The 16218-nt window shown below is 27.3% G+C and overlaps 6 protein-coding genes across 14 annotated transcripts in view; 3 read left to right on the forward strand and 3 right to left on the reverse strand.

The window, feature by feature from the left end:
- LOC105255816 overlaps nucleotides 1-980 on the forward strand; it is a 33019-nt gene extending 32039 nt beyond the window's left edge. For all 8 annotated transcript variants that reach the window (XM_025414799.1, XM_025414797.1, XM_011265335.3 and 5 more), the window contains one exon: nucleotides 88-980. The gene's annotated coding sequence lies outside the window, so the exon portion shown is untranslated. The remainder of the gene's footprint in view (nucleotides 1-87) is intronic.
- Nucleotides 981-2307: 1327 nt separating this feature from the next.
- Nucleotides 2308-3553, reverse strand: LOC105255806 (cytochrome c oxidase assembly factor 5). The gene is made up of 3 exons (XM_011265315.2): nucleotides 3346-3553; nucleotides 2930-3031; nucleotides 2308-2790 (listed from the first exon to the last, which is right to left on the reverse strand). Exons 1-3 carry the CDS (start codon nucleotides 3451-3453, stop codon nucleotides 2749-2751), a joined length of 252 nt encoding a protein of 83 aa, XP_011263617.1. The 5' UTR covers nucleotides 3454-3553; the 3' UTR covers nucleotides 2308-2748.
- A 219-nt stretch (nucleotides 3554-3772) lies between these two features.
- Nucleotides 3773-7133, forward strand: LOC105255791 (CWF19-like protein 2 homolog). Its single transcript, XM_025414815.1, has 11 exons — nucleotides 3773-3894; nucleotides 4054-4227; nucleotides 4306-4722; nucleotides 4804-5352; nucleotides 5446-5557; nucleotides 5632-5774; nucleotides 5839-5904; nucleotides 5978-6283; nucleotides 6407-6562; nucleotides 6651-6833; nucleotides 6944-7133. Exons 1-11 carry the CDS (start codon nucleotides 3892-3894, stop codon nucleotides 7070-7072), a joined length of 2238 nt encoding a protein of 745 aa, XP_025270600.1. The 5' UTR covers nucleotides 3773-3891; the 3' UTR covers nucleotides 7073-7133.
- A 204-nt stretch (nucleotides 7134-7337) lies between these two features.
- LOC105255800 (protein arginine methyltransferase NDUFAF7, mitochondrial) lies at nucleotides 7338-9255 on the reverse strand. Its single transcript, XM_020028919.2, has 5 exons — nucleotides 8843-9255; nucleotides 8489-8596; nucleotides 8131-8412; nucleotides 7933-8049; nucleotides 7338-7860 (listed from the first exon to the last, which is right to left on the reverse strand). The coding sequence occupies exons 1-5, from the start codon at nucleotides 9164-9166 to the stop codon at nucleotides 7363-7365; spliced, it is 1329 nt and encodes a 442-aa protein (XP_019884478.1). The 5' UTR covers nucleotides 9167-9255; the 3' UTR covers nucleotides 7338-7362.
- Nucleotides 9256-9505: 250 nt separating this feature from the next.
- Nucleotides 9506-10932, forward strand: LOC105255783 (ATP synthase subunit O, mitochondrial). The gene is made up of 4 exons (XM_011265279.3): nucleotides 9506-9649; nucleotides 9879-9923; nucleotides 10130-10240; nucleotides 10327-10932. Exons 1-4 carry the CDS (start codon nucleotides 9626-9628, stop codon nucleotides 10771-10773), a joined length of 627 nt encoding a protein of 208 aa, XP_011263581.1. The 5' UTR covers nucleotides 9506-9625; the 3' UTR covers nucleotides 10774-10932.
- Nucleotides 10933-11999: 1067 nt separating this feature from the next.
- On the reverse strand, nucleotides 12000-15740 carry LOC105255769 (WD repeat-containing protein CG11141). 2 transcript variants are annotated; one of them, XM_011265259.3, is made up of 10 exons: nucleotides 15309-15740; nucleotides 14778-15010; nucleotides 14547-14702; nucleotides 14319-14450; nucleotides 14072-14232; nucleotides 13852-13987; nucleotides 13474-13771; nucleotides 13244-13403; nucleotides 12273-13123; nucleotides 12000-12172 (listed from the first exon to the last, which is right to left on the reverse strand). In XM_011265259.3, exons 2-10 carry the CDS (start codon nucleotides 15000-15002, stop codon nucleotides 12081-12083), a joined length of 2211 nt encoding a protein of 736 aa, XP_011263561.1. In that variant the 5' UTR covers nucleotides 15003-15010; nucleotides 15309-15740; the 3' UTR covers nucleotides 12000-12080. The 2 variants fall into 2 exon arrangements, with proteins under 2 accessions (XP_011263561.1, XP_011263569.1); XM_011265267.3 differs by lacking the exon at nucleotides 15309-15740 and having other exon boundaries at nucleotides 14778-14811; nucleotides 14909-15010.
- Nucleotides 15741-16218: the final 478 nt, after the last annotated feature.

Raw genomic sequence — 16218 nt, forward strand, 5'->3', positions numbered from 1 at the left:
TTTATTTCTATATTTTATTTGTGATTGAAAATAGATATTGATATCCTAATATATTTTCAATATTAATAGTTGTCACTTTAATTGCAGAAACGTAATCCTCTCCCAAGTTCTAGCGGCTGCCAAGAGAAGGCACGATACTGACTTTTCCAGGAATCGTAAAATATCGTCGCAAATGCCGCTAACAAACAAGACACTGTGATTTCTACTATCGTACTATCTATTATAAGAAGCGCAACTTCGTATACGCTTTAGATAAGTCTTGTCGATTATCGACGAAACAGCATGCTCGATTAGATACGCCATTGGACCTATTTGTATTTTTCGACTTTACTATTTCGTTCATCATACAAACGAGCGTTGCCCGAATAGGGTCACCAAACGAAACGGAAATACAGAACAAATAGCAATAAAATTGGTATGTAAGCTGCAGAGAGTATCGCAATACTTAATGCAAAATAAGTGTCCAAGAAATCTATTATATATATACAAATGGATGAATCCTCGACATTTAATTTTCTTCAAAATGGGAATCTATGGAACAGATAACGATAATGTACGTGTTATTGATTAAAGACTTTTGGTTACCCTATGGGTATCGCGCGATATACATAACCATAACAACATATATGCAATGTACTTTTCTTACATTATTGGTAACTATCGAATAATCGCTAATTACATATCATACTCGATAAACTGTGATATTTGAGCGAGCGGCGTATATATCACAATGAAAGATAAATCTTCTTGAAACCTACTCTTGAAAATGCTACTATTGAAATCAATCTAGATGATTTAGATACAAAGTAGTGAAACTTTGAAGGCCGACGTAATAGAACGTAATTTAAAGCCTTTTATCGATTATCTTCATATTTGATATTATATATTCATATCAAATGCGGATTACTGACGCTCGCAAAATTTGAATGACAAATGCAAATGTGGATAAATTACAAATCCAGAAAATAAAAACTTCAATTAAACTTTTATCTCTAATTGTAATATTATTCTTTCAGAAAATGATAAAAAAGTACAGTTCTTTTATTATATAAATCATGATTTATACGTAATTTTTAAAGGAATGAATTAATTGTGTCAAATACATGCAGGTGTAATCGTTTTTTGAAAAAAAATGTATAATTTTTTTTTTATATAGTGGCCTTTAAAAATATAATCAACTAAAAAGAAAGTTATTTAGTTTCATTTAGTTTTCATTTTGTTGTTAAATATATATTTTATCCACATTCAGTGTAAACTTCTCTCTTAGGAAAAGAATAAAGACATGCGAGAAAAGCTTATACAAATCCCATTTTTAGGTGCCTATAGCCATTTTAAAGAGTGGAAGAGTAGCGTGAGTTGGCATTGTAGTACAAAAAAGATCATACAGCCAATATACGCTTGTGTTGCATACAGACAATAGTTAGGATGATTACGCAGGCGTGATCATCACCCAGTAGATTTGTAATTATCTGATCCCGATGGCGTGCTTATCATACGCTGGATTCGTACTCGCTGAATACAAAGTGGAACAAGATAATCTTAACTATAAGAAAAAAAAATGGAAAGTAAGGAAAATTCGCGATTTTACTGTGATCATACGCGTATCATGTTCGATATACGCATTCGTTTTACGATTCACGCGACAAAACAGCGCAATTGTGAAATATGGTAAAGCCATAGTGTCATACAATGGTGTCCAGTCTATAATATGTACATCATTAGAACAAGAAACATTGATTATAATTAAACTGCGCTAATAAAACATTTGGCTACCACATTTGTATTTTTTCATTGCATATCTGTTATATTATGCCGAAATATGTTTTAATTTTATACAATATTTACATGACTGTGGGTATATGAGAAATTTTAATATTAAGAAAAAAAGAGATTGGACATCACATTTAACTCTTTCAGCAACAGATTAAATATGGGAGACCTAAAATCTTTTTTTCTCTATATAATTTTATTTTATTTAATTATTAAAAAAGATATATACGTGTGTACTTTTTCTTTATTTTTTGCCATATTGTCATTTTCATTGACATATATGTGATTTATAATATATTTAACATCATAAAACAAAAAACAAATTTTATTATCAGTTTTATCATATATTTTTATGAGATTAAAAATTAATATCTGAATTATAGCACTGGAATACTGAAAGAGTTAAATAAACTGCTTTTGTTCTTTAAGAAATATATCTCTTGTTTGCCTACAAAAAAGATTTATGCTCTATATATATATATATATATATATATATATATATATAGAGAGAGAGAGAGAGAGAGAGAGAGAGAAAGAGAGAGAGAGAGAGAGAGAGTGTGTGTGTAAGCTCTTAATTGCTATTTTTGCATACAAAGCATTGTATTTTTCAGTCCAGTCTGGCACGGATTATCTTAAAAGAAAACAAAAATTTCTTTCAAAATTGTACTACAATACATAAACAAATCACTGAATTGTATGATGTTGATATTGCTACTTTAGTAAGTATTATAAATTTATTAAATCATGTACATACAACGAATATAACAGATAACAAATTACTTCTAATATTATGTTTATTCCCCCTTTCTCATCAATAAATTACATTAGCATTTTCTTATATCTGTTTATACTTATATAGGTATTTCTCCCTAAATTATGCCAAAGAAATATAATTATTTATTAAAAGTTATATGTATGTAATTATATGTAACAAATTATATATAAATATATACATAAATATATATTATTAGACAATTATTAATATCCTTTGGGACCCCTAAATCGTCTTCTGCCATCAATCTATGAAAGATAAAAAAAGAAAGACGAGAAGTAAACTATATAACTAGATCCTATGTAGACTTGTCTAAAAAATGTATCACAATTTCTTTTCCTAATATCTACAATTTAATATTTATTTATCAAATTTATTTATACTTACTATAGAGTGTTTACAATCAAAGAATATATTTCGTAAAGCAAAGCATTCGTCAGGTACTGTACCATCTTGTATCCTAAGGCATTCTCTGGGAGTATGTTTGTACTGTAAAAAAATAAAATAATGTACCTTAAAAAAAATTATGCTTATACACATTTTCGAGTTTATAAAAGACTTGTTTGAAAAAATAAAAAATAGAAGCAGAAATTGAACACAGAATAACTCAATAAATATCTTATTGTTAGTTGATATTTATTACATCGATCAAAAAATTTAAAAAAATTACCGAGATAAAACGTCTTATTTTTTATATAAAACTTGTAACTTAATTTTAAAATTTATGTCTTTATACACGCACAATGAATATAAAGTAATGTATATTTCTAGGTTATAATGATAACTGCTTTGTGCTTACTTACAATTTTGCAACAATCACTTTGAAGCAAACACATTTTTAAATCCGCGCGAATATTTGCACAACGAGATTTGTCTTTCAACGTTTCGCCTTCTTCTTCAAATCGCATCATCTTGAATAGCAAAACACTCTTCAATTACTTGATTTAAACTTTAAACAATCTGACATGTGTGGACTTGTGGACAGCGGGAGCGTCCCGTTTGACCACGTTGCGATTGACCACAGCCAATTATATCGACCTGTGCCTAGGGTAACCAGCAACGATTAACCAATCAGAGAGTCCTATTTTGAATTGGCCAATTGGCGACGTAGTCAATCGGGTGCCACCTGTGGACAGCGCATTGTGTGGACATAAACAGATCTAACCTATTATTAAAGTCTCTTTTAAAATGTTCGTATCGAAAAACATTTTTGATGTTGTAAATATTTAGAAAATAAAAAAGATTTTTTAGAACGTGTAGATGTCTATACTAATCAAAAACAATTTTAAATCATTAAAAAATACACAAGTTTTTTTATTATAGTTTACAACTTGTGTAAAATTGCAGTTATGGTAATTATTACTTGCCTATTTATTTCTTTTTACAAATACATAATTGTAAATAGTAAATATATTTATATATCATAAATATATTTTACTATTTGTAAATATTTTCTATTATAATTTAAATTTTCTATTGTAATTTTTTAAATATAATTGTAATTTATTCAGGAACAATTAGCCAATTGTACGCTGCAAATTGACAAAGTAAAATCTAATGATAAAGATGTTGCCTTAACTATCCATAGAAAATCAAGCAAAAAGTCTTTGTCTAAAAAAAGAAAAACTGATAAAAAGAAAAGTAAAAAACATAAGAAAAAGAGAAAATGTTCATCTTCAAGTAGTGTAAGTATCGAAAAGTTTGTAATTAATAATTAATATTTATATGAATTTGTAATATAGAAATTATACAATATTTTTTAGGAAACTGGTGACAGTGATAAAGTTGAATGGGTGGAGAAAAAAGTTGAAGATCAAACTTCTCCACATAACATTACAAATCTTGTTAATGATGAGACACAAAAAAATGTACTTAAAAGAGATGAATGGATGAGTGTGGAAAGTTTCCTTCCATATCTATCCAAATCTGATAGAAAAAAGCAAAAATCGAATATGAAAGAGGAAGACAAAATTTTTCTGGATAAACCAGGACAAAGTGATAGAGAATTAAATCCATATTGGAAAGATGGAGGTGATGGATTACCTCAAATTAACCCAGGAAGATTTAATAATCCACAAGTTTTGGATGCAAACTGGCTAAAAAAAAGTCTTCGACGTGCAGAGGAACAAGCTCATAGAGATGGTAAAACTTTAGAAGAAGTGGCTACAGAACGTTGGGGTGTAAGTTAATTAAAACATAATATAAAAATACCTTAAATTAATTGTTGATAATACAAATAATAAATTCTTCTTTTTTTATAGTCTCTAGAAACTATACAATCAATGATAATCAATGCAGAAAAAATGTCAAATGCTGAACAGAATAAATTACATTTTAAAAAACACTACAATGATGGACATAAAAATTTACATAGAATTTCAAGTTCAAGATTAAGAAATCGTTCGAGATCTAAATCCAGAAGTAAAGAACGCACTGACAAATATAATTCTGATTATTTCTCACAACGTCACATGGAGAAAAAACAAAGCTATCAAAGACCCAAAGCTAATGACAATTATTATCAACAAACTGCACATAATTCTACTAGACCAAAAGATAATGACAATTATTATCAACAAAATATACATGGATCTACTAGTAGCCATATAAAAAATTGGAAGAAAGATAAAAGAGATGAGAGAAAGCATGAATCTGAATTAATTGAATCATCAAAATTGGAAGAAACCAAAATGGAGAATATTAGTAACATACATGAAACAGATAAAGACAAAAATATTAGCATTCTAACAGAAGCAGAAATGAATAAATTAGGAGCAAAAATTATTAAAGCTGAAATAATGGGCGATAATGTATGCTTACAGTCAAGCTATTATCTTTATTGTTTTGTTTTAATTTATCTCAGTATGTATTTTATATTTATCAGAATTTTTTTATTCATCTAGGAATTGGCAACTCAACTTAAAGTACAATTAGAACAGGCAAGAAAACTTGCTGCAGCAAATAATACTAATAGACAAGAAGAAACTGTATTTCTTACAAAAACTGATGCAAAAGGTGTGTGTTTTTCTTTTCAAATATAAAAATTTATGTGACTATTATTAGGAATAAAATATGAAATTTTATATTAGGTGTTGCAAGACCAATTCAACCCAGAAGTCAATCTGAGCAATTTGCAGAAAGTCATAGAAAAAAGAAAACCATGGCGACACATGTCTCTGGGGAGAGGATACGTTATTTTGCAGATGACGATAAATATTCTTTACAAGAAATGGTGAGTAATTAAACTGATTAATACTAATTAGAGAATTCTAACATGATATAAATTTTCATTGCAGTTTCAACGAGAAAAAGGAAGACTTACAAATGAAGATGAAGCGATGTTCACTAAACTTGTTGCTAAGGTAAAATATTGAGTAAATTTAAAATTATGAATGTTGATATATAAAGTAAATTTTCTATAATATTCTTTTACAGAATAAAGATATAGATGATATATTTGAACAACAAATTGCACAGACAAATTCGGAAGTGAAGCAAGATAGGCGAGATCGCTCACATGCAATTAAAGAGCACAAACAATTATCTAATCAGATGGAAAATTGTTTGTGGTGCTTAGATTCGAAAAATATGTTAAAACACATGATAGTTACAATGGATTCCATGATTTGCTTAAGTCTGCCTGCTTATACTTCCTTAATTACAAATCAATGTATATTGACACCTGTACAACATGTAGCTTGTCAGTTACAATTAGATGAAGATGTATGGGATAGCCTCAAGGTGAGATTTTCTTTATATTATATAATTAATTTTATTATATATATATATATATATATATATATATATATATATAACTTTATAATTAGATATTCTACAGAAAAATAATATGGTGTTTTTTCACAGGAGTTTAAAAGAAATTTGATAAAAATGTTTATGAAAGAAGATCTTTACCCGATATTTTTTGAAGTGTATAAAAAACGTCGTAAATTTTCACATATGCAATTAGAATGTATTCCATTACCAAAAGAAACTGGTGAATCAGCACCATTATACTTTAAAGTAAGTATATCATTGCATTATAATCCAAAAAATATTCTATTCTAATCCTTAAAATGAATTATATATATTATTTCCAATTTTTTAATAGAAAGCTTTACTGGAATGTGAAACTGAATGGTCTATTAACAAGAAAATAGTTGATTTAAAAAATAAAGATATACGTCATGCTGTACCAAATGGTTTATCATATTTTATGATAGAATTTGCTTCGCATCCCGGTTATGCTCATGTAATTGAAGATGAAGAAATGTTTCCGAAGAATTTTGCTGAGGTGAGATCATCAATAAAATTATTTCCTCCTAAAGTTTTAGAAGTTTTGATGCATATGATATGTTGCATTAATATGTTGTAAATATTTTAATAATATTCTATACATTCTAGGAAATAATAGGTGGTATGCTGGACTTGGATTGTAATCTGTGGCGAAAACCAAAAAGACAGAGTTTTGATGAACAAAAAGCAAAAGTGCTAATATTTACAGAAATATGGAAAAAACATAATTCTCCATAAAAGATATTTAACTATTATACTCAAAAAAGTTTCAAATCTTTTCGATTTATGTGAATTGAAAAAAATTTAACAATTATTTCACTTTATATCTTTTTAATAAAGTAAAGTTAATACAAACATACATCTATACACACACACACATATCTCATTTACATAAATATTCTTTTATATTATTTAAATATAATTCAGTATATATATATATGCATATTACGTAGATATAAATAGAAGAATATAAATATATTACAATTCTTATCACATATAATATGTGAAAAAAAAATTCAAGATTTCATTCAACCTTGATTCTCAAATCCTGCTACTGGCCATTTTTTCAAATGATCTTTCAAGACAAAAGGAAAAAAAGACAATACTTGAAAACAATTTCCCATTTTATCTTCATCAGTTATCATATGATATCCTGATTCAATTTGTTGCTTCTGCACATTAGTAGCATTTTGTAAAATCATTTTTAATCGTAAATCAATACCAAGACTTTTCAAAAATTTTCTTTGTGTTACAGGGCCAAACGTAATTAATCTATTATCTTTTTCTGCAATCTCTTTCATTAATGAAAAATCAACGTCAGCAGTTAGATCTGCAGTTCCAGGATTTAACAATGGATCGTGTAATTTATGTTGGTAAAATGCACGAAATGTGTCAGTTTTTTCTCCTTCATGACCATAATCGATTACTAGAGCAAAACCTCCACATTCCCATAAAAATTGAGACATATAATCTATTATTATAGAACACTGTGGACTTACCTCCACATGCTCCCTTTTCTCATTTGGCTGAAAAATAATGAATTAATGCATCATTTGCAGAACTTAAATACTGTAACATGAAAATAAATAAATGCTTACAGATAGATATACTTTACAAGCAGCTGTTGGCATTTGTGAAAGTACATATCGAAATTTTTCTTGTTTAACTTCTTGTATTATATCTACTAAAATTTCTCTCCAACCTTTGTCAGTCTTCTAAAATTAAGTATAATTTTTGTTAATTATTTGTTATGTATTTTTTATATATTAATATTAATGTATTAATATTTTAAGTACCTGGAACTTGTGTATTGGCAGAGCATCAAAAAATTCTTGTGCAATAAATATACTGAACTCTCTAGGAACATCATTGATACTATAATACCAATATATCTTTACTCCATCTTTTGTAACACCTTCTCTGTAATGTGTAACAGAATTTTTCTGGTTTTCATTAACTTTTAACTCACTATTTTTACTTTCGATGCACAATTTCTTTGCTTGAATCATAGATAAAACAGGGCTAACTTCCACTAAATGAACTGATATCTTATCCAAAACATTCAGTTTCTTGAATACCTGAAGAATAAGTAATCATATATAATTTTCTCACTCATAAATTTAACTTGCAAATAACAATACTGCAATAATATACCCGTAATATATCACTAATCAAAGTACCTCTTCCTGGGCCTAATTCTACAAGTTGAATAGATTCTTTGGTAATTTTCCTCCATTCATTGATTATCCAAACTGCTATAATCTATCAATAATTAATAACAATTTAATTATTTTTATGCAATAATTTTTTCTGAAAACTAATAATAAAAATGTATATGTTATATTAATATATAAAAGTGTATATGTGTATATATATAAAATAATAAAAGTATATGTGAAAAAAGAAAAATTTGAATTTTTACAAATATTAGTCATATAATATTTATATAATTACTAAAACATATGACATAATAAATAAATTACATATTTATTATATAATAAAACATACTTCTCCAAAAAGTTGACTAATTTCTGGAGAAGTTGTAAAATCACCTCTCTGCCCAATTGTATCTTTAGTTGTATAATAACCCACAGTGGGATGGGTCAAGATCTCTTTCATGTATTCTGCAAGTGTTATGGGACCACATGCTAATATCTTTGCATATAATTGACGATACAGATCCGATGTTTTTCTGTCTAAATAGTTTGAAGAGCATAATCTTTTCAGCAAAGTGAAATTTCCATAATGTTGTCTCGTATACATACTCATTGTTGAAAATGTATTAATACATTTTTCGAAAATGTATGATAATCTCATATACGATAATCTCATGTTGAATATTGTATTTATAATTTACAATGGACTTTTTCTAATTTCTTTTATTGTAAAATCATTAGAGAGTTCCAAAGAAAGAAGACAAATGCAAAATTTATCTAAAAATAATAAATCTTTTAACATCAATAAACATATTGCCAACAAACATAAGTTCTGTTAGAAATTATAGGGAGTTTTCTCGCAAGAAAACATATGGCGTTTTCGAATGGTCAAATGACAGTAATTGGCTATCGAATAGAGAATTTGTGAAGTTTCGAAAACTTTTCTACTAGATAAAATCACTAGAAAACAAACTCTTCTATTGGATATTGAATATTATATGTCGGATATCGACGCAGTGTGAGTCCTGCATTAGAATTCGTGTAAATGAAAATATTTATTATATAATGGTGTGTGTAATGTGAGTGTTATATACCTTGCTTCTCAATTTCTGCGAACTGCTCGAGATTCCTAAAAATGTCTATTAGTAAAATAATAATTGTGAGTGGATATGCATTTGAACATCGAAATATAAACTATGCATTAAGCATTTTATAAAAAACTAATTTTTGTACTTCCACACAATATACTATTAAAATATATTCATATATATTATCATGTATATTACATATATTCATATATATAATTAAAAGATTTATCGCTCATAGTTGAGTGTATCGCTATTTATTTTGCAACTATCTATCAATAATATGAATAACTTTTGTTTCAGACACGAACTTTTTCTGTGTCAACTGTCGCACAGCAGCTGGTGAAGGTATTTAATTTTTTTTATTTATCTATCTGAATAATATTTTTAGTTGAGGAGTTCATAAAATGCTCTAATGAATCTTCTAAAAGCATTGATTTACAATTTTCAACTTATTTGTATTTATTTTATGTTTCATAATATTTATGAATTCTGTAAACAGATATTTATATATATTAATCAATACTTTTATTCTGTTTCATATGTCAACGTAGCCTCCAATTCAAGTTTTTGGATTAGAAGGCAGGTATGCAACGGCTCTTTTCTCAGCTGCATCCAAACAGAAAGCTTTAGATGCAGTGGAAAAGGATTTGATCACCTTTCAGGTATATTACATAAGCAGAAAATGTTATTGATGTATCAAGAATTTGTATCTTATTTAAAAATGTTAATTTTTAATTGTTTAAATTAGGGTCTCCTGAAAACAGATGCCAAATTAACAGACTTTGTAAAAGATCCTTCAATAAAACGAAAGGATAAGGCAGAAGCTTTTAAGGCTATTGGAAACAAAGTTAACATAAATCCAGCTACTGCAAATCTGTTGACATTACTTGCAGAAAATGGCCGATTGGGGAAAATCAACCAAATCATCAATTTATATAAACTGATAATGGCTGCTAACAGAGGAGAAGTAGTATGTGAAGTTATTACTGCAAAACCACTTGATGCAGATACAAAGAGTAAACTGGAATCAGCTTTAAAAGGTTTCTTGAAGAAAGGTCAAACTATTTTACTTTCTACCAAAGTAGATCCTTCAATTATTGGTGGTATGGTGGTCTCAATAGGTGACAAATATGTAGATATGAGTGTTGCTAGCAAAATTAAAAAATATACTGATCTCATTCAAGCTACAGCATAATGACGGTCAGTTACTTGAAGTAATGAAATAAATTATTCTTTATTTACACAGAAACATATTTAAATGTTGTGTAAATGATCAAACCAATAAAATGATATAATAAATTAGTGTAAATTCAATGAGTTTTTACATTTCATACTGACAGGAAAATATAAATGTATATATAATAGAATTTTAAATTGTAATTTTATTTTATTTTAGCTGATAAAGCATAATCATTTAATACAATTGCACAAAAGTGTTTTATTACTTATTATTAATAGTTTTTTCATACATTACAGTATGTGAAATGATGTGTGACAAAATGATTTATTTTAAAAAGTTTACATAATGTAAATCTCATTTTTACATACTATTTCTGCTGCTTTAATTTTTTCCAATCGCAATATATATTACAAAATTAGATATAAATAGACAATATATTTAAAGTAATAAATAAAAATAATGCCAAAGAATATTAAAAAGTCTAATATTTTAAAAATCATTTTTGTTCAAGTTTAAAAATGTATAAAGATGCAAATAAGTGGTATACATAAACTTATACAATATTTGCTTGTATTTACAAGATTAAATATAAATGAATAGAGCACATTTTAGAATTTTTGACAAAACTAAGATATTGTGCAAAAATACTATTTTAATTATGCAAGAATATATTATATCGTTATTTAATAGTTAATATTATTTACTAAATTTACAATTAACATTATATTAAGATTTAATTATATATACATATCTTATATATTTTAACATAATGCGAATTGTAAACTAAGTAAATGATATCTTAACTATTATATAATATATATTAACATTGTAATCATATTTTATAAAAAGTTTAAGAGAAATTCATTAATCACAAATATATTAATAACATTAATTATTATATTAAAATATTAAGGCAACAATATTATTTTTCAATATTGATAATTTTTTTATATGTAAAATATAATATTCTGCTTACTAGTGAAAATAATTTCAAATGCATTTTCCTAAATTAAATGCATTATTTTATAATCATTTATTTATTTTAATATTTTATTTCATATGCCTAATATTTGTATATCTGAAGTATATTTGAAATTGGAACAATATTTTTATACAATTGAATAATTTATGAATTGTGGACGTTTGATAACAATCAAAAAAATTTAACTTTTTTACAATTAATAAGATATGTATTCTATAAAAGAAAAAAAATTGATAGCGAAAAAATTACTAATTGGTGCTATTATGCATATCACGTAATTATTTATTATTTTTTAACAATGATATACTTATGTGTATATAAAATGCAAAGCAACTCTTGCTTAAAACATCGTGATTGAAGGTATGTCATCTTTGACCAAAACCCAATCTTCTTCCTCGAGAATAACAGATGTAGCACATTCTTTTGCCAAAGCTACAAACACAATATTTTGTATGTATACATTTATATATGTGTGTAATAGTTCATAATTCATAAATGATATATGTTCTTTAATATTATAATGATTATGTACCATTAAATTGATGTTCTAATTCGTCTCGATTTGGCGGTACTTGTCGAATATCAACAAAATTATTGCAAGTGGGAGGGATATCGTCTAGTTTATTTTGTAAAAGAGTTTTTCTGCATTCTCCGAGATCTTCTAATCGTTTTAGTTCGGTGCGATAGCTGACATCTTCTTCCCCCGATTCAGTTTCCGTATGATCGCTCTGTTCGATATTCTCGTTTTCCTTATTTGCATCTTGCTCTCCTATCATCGCATTGTTAGAATGTACATTACAATTTATATATGTTATAGTATCCATATGATTGGATATATTCGAATCATCTTTATTTATTTGACTACTCGTCATGTACTTGGATAGATCAAAATCGAGAACATCTGCTAATAATTTTTCTTTATCTTCTACATCTCGTTGAATTGTTTCTAAATCTCGATCTGATTTTAATATAAAATCGTCATCAAGACTCAGTTGCATTAAAGAGGAATAAGTTGTCATTGTCTTGTTAGTATTCACATGATCAATACCTAAGCTACTTGACAAATTATCAATATTGTCGTGTGACGATATGACACTTTCACTTCCATTCATTACTTTAATCCGAGATTTTTTCTGTTTTCTTTCAGGCGTGAAAACAACATCTTCAAATGCTTGTTGGCCAATTTTTTGGAATATTTCCCGGCGATCATTGCTTTTATCTTCTGTATTTCTTTTATTGGTATCGTTATGTTCTGGTATTTTGTTAATATCCGTTATAAGTGTAGTATTTAAATCTATTGGAACTATTGGAGGTATTTCCACAGCTTCTTCCGCATTTGCAATTACATTGGCATCAGTACCGACAGTAACAGTTGGTAAAATGCTATAATGTGAATGATATACTTTTAATTTATTTATATTGAAAAAAATTAATTTTTATTCTAGCAAATATATGATGGAAAATTAGAAATCAAATCAAACGATCAGAAATTAGATTACTTACCCTACGGATTGAATAATGTTGGTTGGATTGATTTTTGAAAAGGGAATAGTTGGTACTATATTACTTTCCTTTAATTTTGAAGTTAGTCCTAGTATACCATTGGCAACAGGTTTACTATATTCAGAAAATGACAATAAAGAATCCATATTGTTTATTTCTCCTGTGTCATAAAACATTAACATTATTAACTTTTCATCTAATTATTTCAGAGACAGTAATTATATACATACCAGATGTAATATTTTCAGGATAATAAGCAATACGCAAAATATTTCTTTCTCCTTCTAATATAAATATTTCATCTTTCGTACAAGCCACATCGGTAACACGCCGCAAATCATTTATGATCGATGTTATTGCAATAGTATTTGGATTTACCACATAGACTACATCGTCGCAATATGTTACTAATAAATCATCACAAAATGGCAGTACAATGCCGAACGAAGGTTCACCGCGATTCTTTCTCAAACCTTCAGATGCAGGATTTAATAACGCCACTTCTGTATGACCTGATCTAACTGCATCCTTTTTAGAATATTTTGAATAAGTCAAAGAAATATTCATATATAAATAAATTAATAAATACACATATTAGCTTATAATACCTTAAATATGAGTGTTTTTAATACAGTTCCCATCTTATCGGCCTGCCATAAACGTAACCCTGGTCTACTTGCATAGATTACTGATTCTTGTATGTAATTTTGTCGAGAACCAAATACCGCACCTAATTTACCTAGTCTAAAACATCAAAATATTTTAAATTTCTGTAATATCAATACTCTTAAATTTATCCATTATTGATAATCTTAAATTTATACCAACGTTTTACGTTCTTTTTGGCCAACTTGTGTCACTTTCCCATTTTCATTTCTGTTCACCAAAATTGTACGTAATGTAGTTGAAACTAGTAACAAACCCTGTTGGTAACTCAATTGTACTACAGAATATTTCTCATTTAATAATTTTGATGATTTAGATAAATGCTATAAAAGAAAAAAATATTAAGACATCCATATATTTATAGAAAATACACTTGAAATAAATTTTCTAGATATATTTTCTTACATACCATATAAAAATCAATTTCTGTTAAAACCACTAAACCATCTTTATCTCCACTAAATAATTTCATACCATTCTTAGACCATTCCACTGCTGTCACTGCAGTATTATGTAAGCCACTTATGCTATACCTTTCCACCTTGTGAATAATAACAGAAAATTTATATATTGTTTCTATACATATCTATTAATGTATATAATCTATTAATAATCAAAATATATTTTTACAATTTACCTGTTTTTTCTGTTTTGGTTTTAAACTGTCTGGCAATGAATCGGGTGGATTCTTGGGAATTTGAAATACTGTGACAACACCATGTTCATTGCCAACAGCAACCATATAATCGACTGTAGATATTACTTGTATGCTTGTAATTTTGGAATTTATATTCTGTTGTGATAAAAGAAAAATATTTTTATCAAACTAAAGTTCAATTTTTTAAAATAGTTAAAAATTCTTAATTACCTCACAACGTAATCTTTGCAGATCCTGTTTTTCTCTATTATACCAATAAATAAGCCCATGATTAGTTCCAATGGCAATAAATTCAGTGAGGGTAGCAATGCAGGTGAAATTAATATCTTGTGTAAAAATACCATTTTGTATTTTGGCAGGTATCTGTTGTAAAAGGACAGCAAGCGGTGCCCATTCCCTTAATGGTCCACCATCCTCGCACATAGGTGTTGTCATTATTAAAACTATACATTTCACAAAAATAAATTATGAAAAAAGTTTCGTATAAAAAATTTAGACTATAATGCATAAAACTGTACGAAGGCATAATCTTTAATATAGAGTATAATAGATTTTTGCAATTATATCTAATAATTCTATATTATACAGTATTTTTAAAAAATACTATATAATAATACTATATATTAAAAATACCAATATTATAACATGCAGGTATCATTCGATAGATTAATCGGCGATTAAATAAATCGGAGCTTGATCAGAATGGCCTTGAATTATTGTAACACATAAATGAAAATATACCTTTTTCTTCAACCAAGATGTGCGAGATGAGAGAGAATTGCAAAGCTCAACTATAATTAAGCGTCCTCTTCTATTTTTTCCTTTGTAATGCAGTGTGAAAATCTCATTACAACTAAGCTTGCGTCACAATTATGACGATTATTACGATTGTGTATATACATATATGTATAAATAGCGCACAATATTGTAAAATGTACGTCGATCGTTTATAATTGAGAGAACGTAGTATTTTTCACTGGGTTTTCACGACGTCATATGAATTATGTATAATAGCTATACAACTTTATCTAGTGGTTATATGTTTGTTAATCGCACTCACAATTATTTTTCATATACTTCTATAAGTTAACCTTATATCATAAGTTACAAACAGTTCGTTAGTTAAAATTGTCAATTCTTGTCAAAAATTAATAGCCACGATGCATGAAAATATCTAGTAGAACATCGTTCGATCCGAAAATGTCAAACACAAACAAACACAAGCACCAGTAACTGCTGCCAACTATTATTTTTACTAGCAGTAAATCCACTGCCACTCAATTGGTTGAAGTTTCATTTTTCAATATATTTGATAATCAATCTATCAATAAAATTTAAAGCATTGTTCGAAATATATTTAATTCTAATATTGTTAAAGAAATATTATAATTAGCATCAATGATCGACAGATCATTATATAATTAATTTATCACCTTTTATGTATCCCCTGTTTCAATTTTTAATCGCGGTAATGAAACATTACGATTCGATAAAGATTTATCGTTACAATACAGTTTCGTCAATACATGTCGTTAATTATTTTTTAATTAATTAATTTTTATTAATATTTAAAGCAAATTATATTTTGATACTTAATCGTAGTTGTGTTTAGTAAAAAAATTACAATATTCGAAGCATTTCTCACTACTAC

This window comes from Camponotus floridanus, unplaced genomic scaffold (assembly GCF_003227725.1).
Source record: "Camponotus floridanus strain SB8 unplaced genomic scaffold, Cflo_v7.5 scaffold9, whole genome shotgun sequence".
NCBI classification, from domain to species: Eukaryota; Metazoa; Arthropoda; class Insecta; order Hymenoptera; family Formicidae; genus Camponotus; species Camponotus floridanus.

What these genes read in the sequence shown, in the direction of transcription:
- LOC105255806 (XM_011265315.2), bottom strand. Translation starts at nt 3,453, where the DNA reads ATGATGCGATTTGAAGAAGAAGGCGAAACGTTGAAAGACAAATCTCGT. An exon ending in AAAGTGATTGTTGCAAAATT is followed by an intron (nt 3,032 to 3,345) that starts GTAAGTAAGCAC and finishes ATTTTTTTACAG; the next exon opens with TACAAACATACTCCCAGAGA. An exon ending in TTGATTGTAAACACTCTATA is followed by an intron (nt 2,791 to 2,929) that starts GTAAGTATAAAT and finishes TATCTTTCATAG; the next exon opens with ATTGATGGCAGAAGACGATT.
- LOC105255791 (XM_025414815.1), top strand. An exon ending in CTGAAATAATGGGCGATAAT is followed by an intron (nt 5,353 to 5,445) that starts GTATGCTTACAG and finishes TTATTCATCTAG; the next exon opens with GAATTGGCAACTCAACTTAA. An exon ending in ATGTATGGGATAGCCTCAAG is followed by an intron (nt 6,284 to 6,406) that starts GTGAGATTTTCT and finishes GTTTTTTCACAG; the next exon opens with GAGTTTAAAAGAAATTTGAT.
- LOC105255800 (XM_020028919.2), bottom strand. Translation starts at nt 9,166, where the DNA reads ATGAGATTATCGTATATGAGATTATCATACATTTTCGAAAAATGTATT. An exon ending in TTAGTCAACTTTTTGGAGAA is followed by an intron (nt 8,597 to 8,842) that starts GTATGTTTTATT and finishes AATTATTGATAG; the next exon opens with ATTATAGCAGTTTGGATAAT. An exon ending in CTTGTAAAGTATATCTATCT is followed by an intron (nt 7,861 to 7,932) that starts GTAAGCATTTAT and finishes ATTATTTTTCAG; the next exon opens with CCAAATGAGAAAAGGGAGCA.
- LOC105255783 (XM_011265279.3), top strand. Translation starts at nt 9,626, where the DNA reads ATGTCTATTAGTAAAATAATAATT. An exon ending in CTATTAGTAAAATAATAATT is followed by an intron (nt 9,650 to 9,878) that starts GTGAGTGGATAT and finishes CTTTTGTTTCAG; the next exon opens with ACACGAACTTTTTCTGTGTC. An exon ending in AGGATTTGATCACCTTTCAG is followed by an intron (nt 10,241 to 10,326) that starts GTATATTACATA and finishes TGTTTAAATTAG; the next exon opens with GGTCTCCTGAAAACAGATGC.
- LOC105255769 (XM_011265259.3), bottom strand. Translation starts at nt 15,002, where the DNA reads ATGACAACACCTATGTGCGAGGATGGTGGACCATTAAGGGAATGGGCA. An exon ending in TGCAAAGATTACGTTGTGAG is followed by an intron (nt 14,703 to 14,777) that starts GTAATTAAGAAT and finishes TTATCACAACAG; the next exon opens with AATATAAATTCCAAAATTAC. An exon ending in AACATTATTCAATCCGTAGG is followed by an intron (nt 13,124 to 13,243) that starts GTAAGTAATCTA and finishes TTCACATTATAG; the next exon opens with CATTTTACCAACTGTTACTG.